At 46.0% G+C, this 13,504-nt stretch overlaps 1 protein-coding gene across 2 annotated transcripts in view; it reads left to right on the forward strand.

Annotated features, from left to right (window-relative positions):
* Pxdn (peroxidasin) overlaps nt 1-10,800 on the forward strand; it is an 80,337-nt gene extending 69,537 nt beyond the window's left edge. For both annotated transcript variants that reach the window (XM_031357808.1, XM_031357809.1), the window contains 5 exons: nt 119-327; nt 5,032-5,152; nt 5,424-5,553; nt 7,646-7,759; nt 8,644-10,800. In XM_031357808.1, coding sequence (XP_031213668.1) covers nt 119-327; nt 5,032-5,152; nt 5,424-5,553; nt 7,646-7,759; nt 8,644-8,763 — 694 coding nt within the window. In that variant the 3' untranslated portion in view covers nt 8,764-10,800. The remainder of the gene's footprint in view (nt 1-118; nt 328-5,031; nt 5,153-5,423; nt 5,554-7,645; nt 7,760-8,643) is intronic.
* The last annotated feature ends 2,704 nt before the right edge of the window (nt 10,801-13,504 follow it).

Below are 13,504 nucleotides of genomic sequence, written 5' to 3' on the forward strand. Positions count from 1 at the left end.
TAACTGAATCCATGATTTCCATGTTGGAAGAACGCTCTCCCTTGGATCCCTGTGGCTGACATTCTCCCTGCCCTCTGCTGACCCCACTGACCCCACTCTTGTCATCCCTGGAGTCCAGGTTGTGGTATGAGAACCCAGGCGTGTTCTCCCCCGCCCAGCTGACTCAGCTCAAGCAGACGTCCCTGGCGAGGATCCTTTGTGACAACTCAGACAACATCACCCGTGTGCAGCAGGATGTGTTCAGGGTGGCAGAGTTTCCACATGGTTATAGCAGCTGTGAGGACATCCCCAGAGTGGACCTGCGGGTGTGGCAGGACTGTTGTGAAGGTATATGCTGCAGGCACCCTGCCCTCACTGTCTCCCCATTGTTGCTGCTTTGCATGAGAACGGGGGAAATGGCCTTCGCCCCTCAGAGTGGGGGTTATTTGTGATTGCTTCGCTTAGTAAGAGGTTACATGGTCCGAGAGATGAATGTCGAGTTTTATCTTTTATCATAAAAGCATCTAGCCTTGAGCCTTGGCTGTATAGGCTGGTAACTCCACCCACTCTGCCTCTTGAACTGAGGAGGTGCCCAAGGCTAGAGGGCTGCTTTACCACCTTAAATGGATGTATACTAAAGTGCTGGTGGAAGTTCAGTACAAAAGATGCTCATACCAACTACAGAGCTGCGCATGATCCCAAACTCCATTCACTTAATGTCACATTTGCTCCTACTGCGAGTACAGTGCATTTCTTGATGGCAGTTATCACCACAGACGTCTCATGTGAAGATGTCACTAGAAGAACTTTGCAGCCTCGTTATAGTCTTAGTCTGCCAACTTATATCAACCAAAATACTAGGTAGAAGAGAATAAACCTTTAGTGAGTTTGCATTGCATATCTAACGTTTAACCTATAGAACAGCTACATCCGAGCACGTGTGGGTTAGCCCTGTAAGTCCTACCCACAAGGATGACAATCCACTCCTCCAGGAAGCATAGCAAGCATGGTATGTTATGCTGACACCACCCTGTACCTTACAGGAAGGACTGGTGGACTTTCTTCTCGGGCAGCTAGAGGGTAGCCTGCAGATGTGAGAGGTCTTGATGTTAGGTCTGGAGAATCTAATAATGGGATCTGTGCAGTACATTGCTGTCAGCCTGGACAGGCCTACTCCCGGCCATGTCTGTCCATCTCACAGAGGCCACCATCACAGCCCTAGCAGCCACTGGCTTCTGTGGTGAGTGTTCTACAGTCTCTTCCCCACTTCACATTCTTCAGTTCCTCTCTTGGTTAACCTCAGTTTCCAGTTTCTAATTGGACTGCAATTTTGGCTTTATTCAAACTATGATCAGAGCCCCATAGATATTAAATCTGGGGACATTTACAGAGTAAGCCAAGTGACGTAGTGTTTGTGGTGAGAAGAGGGCTCCAGAGGATGGATGCTCCAGGCACTCCTGGAGCAGCACACTTGGTTCTCAGCCCTGCCCTACTCATTGGACCCTGAACAAGATGGGCCACATAAGGCCAGAGAAGAGGCACACAGAGTTCAGAACCATGGTTATGTTTCTGCTAAAGTAGTCACTCAAGATACTTAATAAGTATTAAAATCAGGTTGGCTTTTGAAGCTGCATTTAACATCCTAAGAGGATGTGTGGTGTGGGTATAACTGTATGTGAGTATGTATGATCATGTGGTTTGTCCCAAGTGACATTTTTTGCATGCCTTTCTCCTATGTGTATATATTTGTGTACATGTGCGGATCATGTTCTCTCCCTCTCTCCCTACCTCTCTTCCTCTCTCCTTGTAAGAATTCCCATAAGGATATTGTGATTACTGTGTACCTAATCCTAAATTACTGCTTTTCTTGAGATCACACTGTGGGAATTTATATCTGCTTTTACTTCTTTTTGTTTTAAATCTCCCAGGTTTTTCCAATTTAAATACTTTCCTGCAAGGATAGCATCATTCTTTCTATAGGAGACTGTTGTCTTGAAAGTGGTGTGCAAGGCTGGTTGTTATTTTCAGATACAGACCCTCTATTTTCTGATAACATCACCGGGACCCCTTCTGCTACAGAAGCAGAGCCAGGCTTCATTCTTTTACTTAGAAGTATCCACGGTCCTGAAAGGGATGTCCCCGAGGCAGGCATTGTTTTGGCTTATGCCTCTGTTCTAACCAGCTGCTGCACAGGCTCAGTGCCCAAGGCTCTTGCCGACACAACTTCTTCCAGATACTGTGCCTCTTAAAATAGCAGGCTCTGTCCAACCCCGAGGGCTTCAAGATTCTAAATTTATGGCTTCCATTTTTGCCTCAATCCATTCCTAACATATAGTAGAAAACACAAAACAGTGAAATTCTACAGGAAAAAAAAAAATGTCGCTTGCTGTTAACTTTTCTTTTTTGGGGGCGTGCATGGGTATAGGTGTATGTGCATGGTGTGTGCTTACATATTATGTGTATGTTTGCATGTGTGCAGGTACACATATGTATGTGTACACTTGGCATGTAGAGGCCAGAGGTTGGCATCCAGTGCCTCCTCTTGATAACCCTCAACCTTATTTACTCATCAGGGACTTTTATTGACCCCAGAGCGTGACAGTCCCGTTTGTCTAGCTAGCCAGCTCACTCTAGAGATTCCAGCTCCACTCTTCTGATTGCTCAGCATGAGCTGTCTCCCCAGACCCTGTTCTTCTAACTAAGCTTAGCAGAAAGCTCACGAGGGACCATTTTCTGGAGCTGCACCTGGGTCACAGCACCAAGAGCCATACCCATATACCCCAGAACCTGAAACAGCTGCTTCTGAGTTGAGGCACTGCCCATTTCTTTAAACTAGATGTGATATTGCAGCCTCTTTCTAGGGACTGATAAGTCTTAGGGCACTTTCCACATATACACATGTGCACACCCCACATATGTATATACAGAGGTACTCCCAGGCAGGTACATACCAGTGCTCACATGCAGTCATGATTTGAAATCTTGCAGCAATTATTGAAATACTACAGAGAATTCAAATAGTTCACCCAGATTTACCAGCTGTATTAACATTTTCTATATTTTTATTCACACTTTTATTTATACATGTTTTATGTGTGCACCAAGTATGTATTGTCCATAAATAAATAAAACACAAAGGTTTTTCTATAAATGAATATAATACAAAAGTTGCAGATTTTCTGCTGCCTTCTCCTAATTTACTAAAGTATAACCATAATTGGGAAAGTTCACATGGATAAAATTGTTCTCTAATTTTTTTGGATCTTGTTTGAATTTTACTGTTTTCTAGTGATGTTAGTCCGTGACAGGTTCCACCCAGGCTCCTCACTTAATTTTACATGAAAGTTCCCAGACTCCTGTATCCAGGAAGAGGTCTTAGTCTGTCTTTATGTGGGTATTTTTGGTAGGATCCCTCCACGTTGGTTTTCCTGACTTTTTCCTAAAGGTTGAGTGAGACATTGGGGCATAGATGGGAGGCATGGAGGGCTGTGTTATGTATGTGTGTCTACGTAACATAATAGAAGGCATAGGGGACAAGTTTGTCCCATGACTAGTGATAGTGGCTCAAGTTAATTACTTAAAATGTTTGACTAGAAGTTCTGGTGAGTGTCAGGAAGATTACAAACATGGGATGTCAGTTACAATCGGAACATTCTCCTCCTTTGCAGCAAATTCTAGTACAAGGCATGGAGGAGTAGACCATTCCTAGGCAGGCCAGGTGTTCAGGTGAGGATACACAGAACTTTCCAGGTGTCACCATGGTTTGGTACATTTGCTTTGTGAACACAGCCATTTCTACAGCAGCAGCATTGGGTGAGGGGTTGCACTAGGGCCAAAGTGCACGCAGCTGACATAGGCGAGGCAGAACCGGGTAGCCCAGTTGTACTTTGTGCTTGTATGATAGCTGGAGCATCCATGACAAATATGGTGGCTCTAGATTCCCAGAACCCATCTAATGTATAGTCCTCAGGTCAGGGCCACTGGGCACACCCACTCACATAGAGCACACCCTGCCTTCCTGTTGTTCTCCAGTAATCTGGGGCAAGACTTTGTGATGGAGAATCACCCCTTGCCCTTTTCCAGAATCTCCAGCTTTGCCTGGCCTGGGTTCGGTTTTCAGAAAAGATTGGAGGGCAAGGTTCTAATCATGGCTGTGAAAGGCCAACCTGCTGTGGGACTGATTTGTGTCCCTAGAGCCATCAGAGAAGCCACTTTATCTACTCTGATTAGTGGACAGGGCAGACTTAACCCTCCCAGCTTAACTCAGGTCAGATAATGACCAGCGATAGCAAATGATGTGTCTCTCAAGGACAGTTGTGTGGTCAGAAGTGAGGCCTTGGTTCAGTGAGCATATGTCCTCCCATTTCTAGGGACAGACACCAGGACCTACAGTCTCTCATCCACAGACACAGCTGCCACTGGCATCCTTGTATTACTCCTTGGCCTTTGCCAGGGTTTCTGCTTAAGTGGCATCACAGAACTTTAGAATTTGTTAGAGATGGCATTTGCTTTCTTCTGGGCCAGGCTATTCTAATGATGAAAAGGAGATACAAAAATGGATGGCTTTAGTGGATAGTGTAGATAGTCTTAGGTGAGAGAGAATAGGATTTCTCCACATATCTAGAGCTTGGGATGAGGCCTCAAGACAAGACAAGGCAGTGTTTGGAAATTACTTGGACTTGTTACAAGTTAATTTGCGCTGATCATGAGGTCTCATGGGGCAGAGTATCATCTGATGAGGGCAAGAGGACTCAGATCATAACAGTAGAGTGCTCAAGTCTACATGTGTGGGCTGCAGGAGGGCATAGTGGTCACCTGGGATGCCCTGATGCAGGGCAGTTTGTTGTCAGGGAGACTTGCTTGAAGCTTTTAGCAGGTTTGAGTGGTGGAACCAGAGACACTCACAGACCCAATGTTAGCTCCATGAGTTCCTTCAGGTGCTGCCTGACGTACATGTATCCTAATTTGAGGGAAAATAGCTCCTACTTTGCACAATATAAACATATCCTAAGTTAGAGTCATTTGTAATTGATTTCCCCCATTTCTCACCAGACTGTAGGACCAGGGGACAATTCAATGCCTTCTCCTACCATTTCCGGGGAAGACGGTCTCTAGAATTCAGCTATGAAGAAGATAAGCCCACAAAGAGAGCCAGGTGGCGGAAAGCGCTAAGGTGAGTTTTGTTGGGATCTGGAAGGTATCCTGCCTAATCGTTCCAGCTATGTCTAGAATAGGCTGAGGTCTTGCTGCTGTTTTGATCTCAGTCGTAGCCTAAGTTGGCTAAAGCAGAGATGCCCCAGAGTACAGAGTAGACAAGGCCTGTGTCCTGCTTGACAATGCTGAGCTGTAGTGTGCTATACTGGGTACTCTACAGAAGGGATGCACTTAGGGATGTTGGCTTAGACTTGCCCATTGACACTTTGAGTCTTATCCTTACTCCTTAGTGTAAAACATGGCAAACATCTTAGCAATGCCACATCAGCCACCCATGAACACTTGGAAGGGCCAGCAACTAATGATCTCAAGGAGTTTGTTCTGGAAATGCAAAAGATCATCACAGACCTCAGAAAGCAGGTAAGAGTGGCCTGAGCCATCTGCTCCTCCTTGGACCTTCTACCCGTACACCTCCTGCCCCCTGGGTTCCCAGAGCCCTTGCATTTCTGGGTGAGTGTGAAGGTTTTTGACTTGCCCTCACCTGCTGGGCCATGGCCGCTTGTATAGTTTGCTTTGCTCCAACTTGCTTCTAGCTAGGTTCCATAGAAGTCATGTCCTTATGTTTCCCTGTGAGCCTAGTGTATTAGGTACTTCTGTATTGCAGTGATAAATATTATAACCAAGACAACGTCTAGAAGAGTTTCTTTGGGCTTACAGTTTCAGAAAGTTAAGAGTCCATGGGTAGAGGCAGGGCCATGGGAGCAGGAAGCCAAGGTTTACATCCTGAGTGGAAAGCACATTTGAAAAGCAACCAAGCAATGGTGCAAGGCTTTGAAATCTCGGAGTCTGCTCACACTGATGGACTTCTTCTAACATGGCCACGCCTCCCAGACCTCCCCCAAACAACTGGGAAACATTTGCCCAAGTGCCCAGGACTACTAGGGGACATTCAAACCATCACAACTGGGACACTGGGCAGGGAACAGTTGATGTCTCTAAGTGTAGAGTACTTTGCCAGGGAATATGGCTGAGAGGATACCATTGGAATAGGCAGAAGGTCAGATGAAGAAGTGTGGGAGAAGACAAACCTGGATTCTTGTTGCTAAGCCACTTCTCGTGGAAGAGTTTGGAAATAACTGTTTCCAGAGCCTAGTCAGTCAGTGATGGTAGACCGGCAAAAGCTGCATGGCTGGGCACCAGGACTACACACTACAGCCTTGGCTGAGGGTCTATAGATAAAGTCCTCTCTTTCTCTCTAAGGAACTTTGTTCCGATTCTCTGAAGCTCTGTGTTCAGTTACTAAAGGCCTTATTTCAAAGCGAGGGGAGACCTCAGGCTAGACATGGGAGGTATGGTCACTCAGTGTTAAAGAACATTAAGTGCATGTGCTTAAATTGTGAGGCAGAGAAGTGTTGTCCTGGGTGGGGTGGAGAGTGTCCCAGGAAGTAGTGTTGCCATTAGTGACTGGTTTGTGAGATTCTTGGGTCTGGCTCTTTCCCTATCCCAAGGCTACTCATGTGATAAGGTTAGGGGAGATTCATATAACTCAAATTCCTTTCTAGGTGAAAAAAAAAAAAGCCATTCCTATGGCATCTGTTCCTGCTTGATCCTTGCCCTACATGCATAGGGCTCCATGTCTGTGCATTCCAGCACCCAGCTTGGTTTACTCTGAAGCACCAGAGTTGGGTGGTGGGGATTCCTGGCTCAGGCAGAGAAGCTCAGACCAACCCAAGGAGACCTCTGGATACTGATGAGCAAGGGTTGGTCCAGATAGTCCACATGGACTTAATGTCCATAAACTATCATTTACATTCTACCTGTAGTTAGGGACTGCTTGGCTCGAGATGCCAGTTGGCCTGACAATGCAGAATGGCCTTTGTACAGACAGCTCAGGCAGTTTTAGTCCTTCCCTGAATGACCTGCCTGTGCAGCTGCCTATGGCTCATCAATGCCGACAGCTATCCAGATCACAGCCACCTTGGTCCTTAGAGATCTGTGCTTTGAGTTAACCCAGAGTCAACCACTGGTGCCCACACTACTCTCCACTTCCTGAGGACACTCATCTGTCCTTTAGTTTTCTTCAAGGCCTCAAGTAGGAACACTGAGAGTTAATAACTAAAATGCCAGTTATGCTAGTGAGTTATTCCTGCACAAGTTTGCTTTGTTTTGTTTGGAGATGCTGCAGCATATCTTATTGTGAATAGCTCTTTGGCTAACTAAATTCCAGTTGGGATTTAGGCTGTTGGGTGAGTAGCTTATCCTAATACAAAGACAACAAGGTGATCTTAGTGCCAAAGGGCCTCACAAAGTAGCTTGAGGTCCTGTGCTCTGAACCAGTGTGGACTGGGGACTACACTGTGCTCAGTAGGGAGGCAGGGCTGGGCGCAGGGTTGAACTCCGCATGGCAAGTAGACTCCCATCACCTCTTGTAACACAGGCAGCCTCTTCTGTGCTGAGTCTGGCTGTTGAAGTGTATTCTGTCAAGTCTGACTGCCCTTGTTCCTTGCTGCAGATAAACAGCCTAGAGTCTCGGCTCAGCACCACAGAGTGTGTGGATGACAGTGGTGAATCCCATGGCAGCAACACCAAATGGAAAAAAGACACGTGCACAGTCTGTGAGTGCAAAGTAAGTATGGGGTCAGGTCTGTGTTTATACCCATCACACCTGGAGAGCTGGTGGCCCAAGTGTCAGACTGAGGTCCTGATGGCCCTCGTCCTCAGCCCTGGTTCCCCCTCATAAGCTGCAAAGAGCAAATAGGGGGATTTGTGTGAACCACCTTCACTTCTAATGGTGTATAGGGAGCAAACACACACCTGGGAACCTGAGAACTCCACAGCTTAGGACCCATGTTCACGAAGCTGGCTGTTACTTTCATCACACACAGCCCCCGCCCGCCCCCTTATCCCTATTGTCCAGGTCTGGCTTGGGATATTAGTTACAGAGAATACTATTGGACATCGTCCATCTTTGGGAAGAGGTGACAGATAGACCAATGATAAGCCTTGGCTATGAATACAGGTTCCTCTGCAGCCCTGGCAGGAACAGAGCCAGCAGGCAGAATAGCAGGGATGAGGGTAGATCCGGATCACCTCTTGCCTAGCAGGGGACAGGGAAAGCACAGAGTGCTCTAGGCATCCCTGGGTTGCCTGACTAAGGAAGACTAAGCTAGGAGAGGAAGGATTATTTACAGAGAAGACCACTTCCCTCTGGCCTTTGTGCTTCCTGGCAGGATTAAGTGGAGATTAGGTTTGGGAAGGCTCACCCCTTTGATCCTAGGCCTCACTAGGGTTAGAGGACAATGGAGTCCTCCAGGGGATGTATTTGTACCTGAAACACTCCAATTGCTGTCTTCAGTCACAATCCCAGTGGAGCTGAGCAAAGGACAGAGGCTAGGACTTACTGTGGGGATGCGGGTAAGAAGGGTGGAGTGTCATCCTGGGTCAGGGGTCATGTGGGTCATGCCAAGTAGAGGGCCCAAGCATGACAAGAATGTATCTCCCCTCCTTTAGAGTGGCCAGGTCACCTGCTTCGTGGAAGCTTGCCAGCCTGCAGCCTGCCCTCAGCCTGTGAAAGTGGAAGGCGCTTGCTGTCCCATCTGTTTAAGGAACACTGCAGAGGGAAAGCCTTAGTGTTCCCGAGCTGAGCTCCTCGAAGCTGGGCCACAGAAGCCTTGTGAGCCTAGATGACAACGTGGGGAGCTCCAGACCACAGGACAAGTTGGGATCTCAGACATTTCAGGACCTCTGCTGTGCCATCGCAGAAGCAGCCGGGGCTGCTTCAGACCCTGTGTTTGTAGAAGGAAATTGAGCAGGCGGGGAGTGGGTTCAGGCTCTGGCCCTCACTTCATGTTAGATTTCTCAGGTTTATATTTAAGTGTTTTTAAATGGAAAATTGGTGCTACTATTAAATCACACAGTTAAGACATGGGTATCGAAGTTGCTTCTGCCTGATGATGCTACTTCTGTTTAAAAGAGGCAGAAGGTCTTTGACAGGCTTCATTTAAACAGAAGCATTTGGCAAATGGAACAGGATCTTATAAAATAACATCCTGGGCCAAAATCCCTACAGGGATACTACTAGTGCTTTCTCCCACCACTCCTTCATGTCTGGCATCTTCCCCTTCAGGGCCCTTCAGCATCTAATTACAATACCGACACAATCCTGCACCTTGGGACCATGTCCACCCTTCTACACAGGACTGTCACATTATTAAGCCACAATTAGAAATAATCTTGTTTCCACTTAGAACGTGTGTAAATACTGCCTTGCTGTAAACTGAATGTGAAATCCTTTGGTCCAATGCCACGTTGAGTGACCTGAACAGCCCCTTGCATTGAGAGGGTGGTCTGCAGCCACCACCTGCCTTGGTTCCTGGCCATAGTGTAGGGAGGGTGATTCACTCTCCAGTTCCTTTGAATAGGTGACAGACAGGCAGAGCCTGAATGTCAGGAAATCACATTGTGTGAATGCTTTAAAGGAAAAAAAAATCCCTATACCTCATATTTTTTATTGCATGATATTTTATAAAAATTTGCCCATTTTAGATGTTAGAAAAATTATTCCCACTATGCAAAAAAAAATTTTTTTTAATTCAGTGAAAAGCAACTATTATACCTCATAGTCTCTTGTTTTTAATTGACCAAAATATTCCATTCTATTTTCACGAGGTTCTGGGGACTCTGCCTGAACAAGCAAGTCTCAACCTATATATACTGATGTGCCCAGCACTGTATGTCAACCATTGTAGGTACATCAAAAGGGTCACCTGCCCAAGGGCTGGGGAGGAAGACCTCAAGGACACAGACGAGTCAGTGTCAGTTGGAAAAGGACAGAATGGGTGCCATTATAGGGAGACCATGGTCAGACAGGGAAATGTTCATTTCCTTGCAGCCTCTGGCTGACATTGGGCAGTAAGACCATTGTGGTGTGTACGTCTATGATCCCTGTGCTGATACGATTACCTTCCTAGAGATAGACACAAAGCCACATGTGTAAGGCTGCTGGGCAAAGACAGCATCCCAGCATGGGCATGTTCACGGTGGATTCACCACATTGCATATGTAAAGGTGGTCACCTAGTCTTACCCTCATGTTGCTCATGATAGTCAGAAGCTGGTAGTCCAGCAGGGGCGGGCATTTGAGAACTATTAAGTTGAACTTAATGATGAGATTTCAGAACAGACTTCTGTGAAGTAGGAGACGTAACCATGCATCTAAAATCTGATGGCTATGTAACTCCTCAGGCATAGAAATGGTGGGAGAGCCTGCCCTGGGTATCTGGTATTTCACGTGAGCCCCAGGGGTATGTCTTGTGCCAAGGCACACAAGTGTCCATGGACTTAGACAGGTGCCAAGGGGTTTTGTTCTCTGCTCCTGTGTGGGAAGCTGGCTGTGATTTATATTATTTCAAACCAAGATGTCTGCAGATCTCCATTTTGATGTTACAACCTCATCCCCCAGGCAGTAGGCAGTGCCCAGACACCCTTTCTGACTAGCCACTGCACTGGGCTTCTGTGATTCAAAGTAGTGTACATATTTATTTACTTTTCTGACTGTTGCCAACAGCCAAATGCCATTTTATGTTCCTTGTATTCAGTCCATTACCAAAGAGGTGTTTGCACTTTGTAATGACGCCTTTCAGTTCAAATAAAAGGACCACATCATCAAGTGGAGAATCTGTCCTTTTTACTTTGATGCAAACAGTAACTTGTCCACTGAATGATGTGGAAGTAAGAGGAAGGGGTCCAGTCCTCCACAGAGACCCAGAGCTATGTTGTGAGCCACTGTGAGGAAGAAAAAGGAAAGAAGAGGGGGCCGTAGTTAAGAGGGACTTTTCTTTCTGAGGTAGGGAGGATGCCTTGGCCAGCCTGATGTTATGTAGGATCAGCCCCTGGAACAAACCTCCTGAATTTCTTTGTAGACCGCTACATTCCATTTTCAGGAAACGCATGGTACTTTTGTCCCTCTGAGAGGACAGGATGGGTGGGTAGCCTCTGTTCTTCCAAAGCATGAATATAGATCATGCAGGTCTCATTATACCATCAATGTAGAATGTTTTCCATGTGTCTGTGCTTGTGTGTGGCTGTCAGCCTGAGCAAAGTGACCTGGGACACAGGTTAGGGAAAGGCTGCTGTTCTGATGGAAGCAGGAAATTGATGCTGTCTTTATAGACCCTGGAGAAGATGATGCTGTTTGTTTAACTAGCATGCAGCAGATGCCAATGTTGAGGAAACCTGCATTAAGTATGTATGTGTGTGTGTGTGTGTGTGTGTATGTATGTGTGTGTGTATGTGTGTGTGTGTGTGTGTGTGTGTGTGTGTGTGTGTGTGAACACAGTCATATTTGCGGAGACCAGAGGTCAAGTAAGGCATCTTCTTTGATCACTACCCGCCTTAATTGTGGATTCAGGGTCTCTCATAGGCCATGGAGCTCACTAATTAGGCTGGGCTGGCTGGCCAAGAAGCCCTAGGGATCCTCCTGTCCCCATCTCCTCAGTGCTGGAATTACAGGCACGCAGCACTGCTCCTAACTTTTTACACGGGTGCTGGGGATCTGACCTTAAGTTTTGATGCTTATGCAGCAAGCACTGTGAGCTTTTTAAGTTTACAGATCATTTTAGAAATTAAATGAGAAACATGAACTTGTCTCGCTGTGGGAGAGGATGTGTGGGATTCTCTGGGGCACTGTCCTGATGAGACAGCTTTCCCACACCTGAACCCCATTTTGTGACAGACTCTGTTCACATGAGGTCATAAGCATAGAACTGACTTTTGCAACCACCAAGAATCACATGAAAATTCCAGATGCTCTTTCTTGTCCTAGGATGATAGGTATAGCACAGCTAGACCTCCATTCTGCTTAATCTTCTTGCCAAGACTGTAATGAACTACAAATGAGGAAAATGGAGCACGGAAAGGCAGTTGGCCCAATGTCAGGAGAGTCTGTGACCAAAGTAAGACGAGGTCCCATGTGGTGCTTGGCCAGCCTTTCGCTGGTTTTCTTTTAACATTCTGTTGACTGATAGGGGCCCTGAACAATCATTTCATTTTTACTTCAGTTGTGGAATGTTTTTGCCCTTTGACTAAAATCCATCCCAACATCTGTATCCACATAATAACGATTCTTAAAGGGTTAGTGAGAGATGATTCAGGGTAAAGGTGCCTGTCTCTGAGGCTGGCAACCTGAGCTTCATCATGGATCCTTGGGAATGACCTGGCAGAAGGAGAGAACCGACTCCCAGAAGTTGTCCTCTGACCTATATCACAAATGCATACACACATAAATCCACACACACATATTTATATTTATATATAATACAAATTTTTAACTCCCTAAACGAAGATCAGAGGCTACAATGGTAGGCAGCAGGATTGAATTTGAGAGTTCGCAGAAACCCTATCATGGCTGGGTTTTATATTTGAGGAATTTGTTAAAAACAACTCTGCCTATTTCTCTTTCTGAAATGTCTGGCTTTTTTATTCAGACAAGCAGGACTCCAGAATAAGGAAGCTGAGGCTGTGGAAACCCCAGAGCTCTCCCACTGCCTTCCCTGTTATGTCCTATAAGTCTCTCTGGGTTGATATAGACTTTGAAGCTACGATTTCCTGTTGTTCTGAGTGCACCCTGTCCTCCTAGGACTGCTGAAGGCCATGTGGCAGGTGCAGCTGTGTTACTGAGGAGAGATGTAGATTTTAAGCATCTTTATCCCCTGTAGTGACTGTTTAAACACTAGCTATAAATTGATGTGGCTTCTGTTGTAGAGGTCAAGAGAGGGTAAGGAACAGAAATCTTACCATTTTCGTATTTTCTTACTCTTTCTTGTGCTGACCATAAGTACTATGGAAATTTTTATTTTTCAGTGTGCTTTAACCTAAAGCCAAATGTATTTACTCATATAACCCACTGTCAAAGCCAAAAACAAACAAAACAAAACAAAATAAAAAAAAAACAACACAAAAAACCAAACCAACAACAAAATAAACAAAATCAAAAAATAACAACAAAAAATACCCTTCTGACATAATTGTCCATGTCTTCTAAACCATCCACATCCTGCTGTCTTCTTGTTTTGCCCTTGCTAAACCAAACCAGGCAATATTCACACATTGAACTGGAGAGGCATGCAGCTGCTTCAGAGGAGATCTCTGGAAAACATCATGTTTGTGTTCCTCAAAAATGACCACATCAGGAGTCATCTCAGACGAAGCTGCTGGTCATCATTCCTCATTACTATGACTCAGAGCTCACTGGGGGAGGAGGGAGCAGGATGTAGTGTCTGTGGTCTCCAAGGGTACTGTGCAATCTGGTCAGTAGGTTTCCACAGGAGTCCCAGCGCTGCTGTCAAAGGGAAGTCTGTTCTCCCCTCTGCCTT

This window comes from Mastomys coucha, unplaced genomic scaffold, assembly GCF_008632895.1.
Source record: "Mastomys coucha isolate ucsf_1 unplaced genomic scaffold, UCSF_Mcou_1 pScaffold6, whole genome shotgun sequence".
Taxonomy (NCBI): Eukaryota; Metazoa; Chordata; class Mammalia; order Rodentia; family Muridae; genus Mastomys; species Mastomys coucha.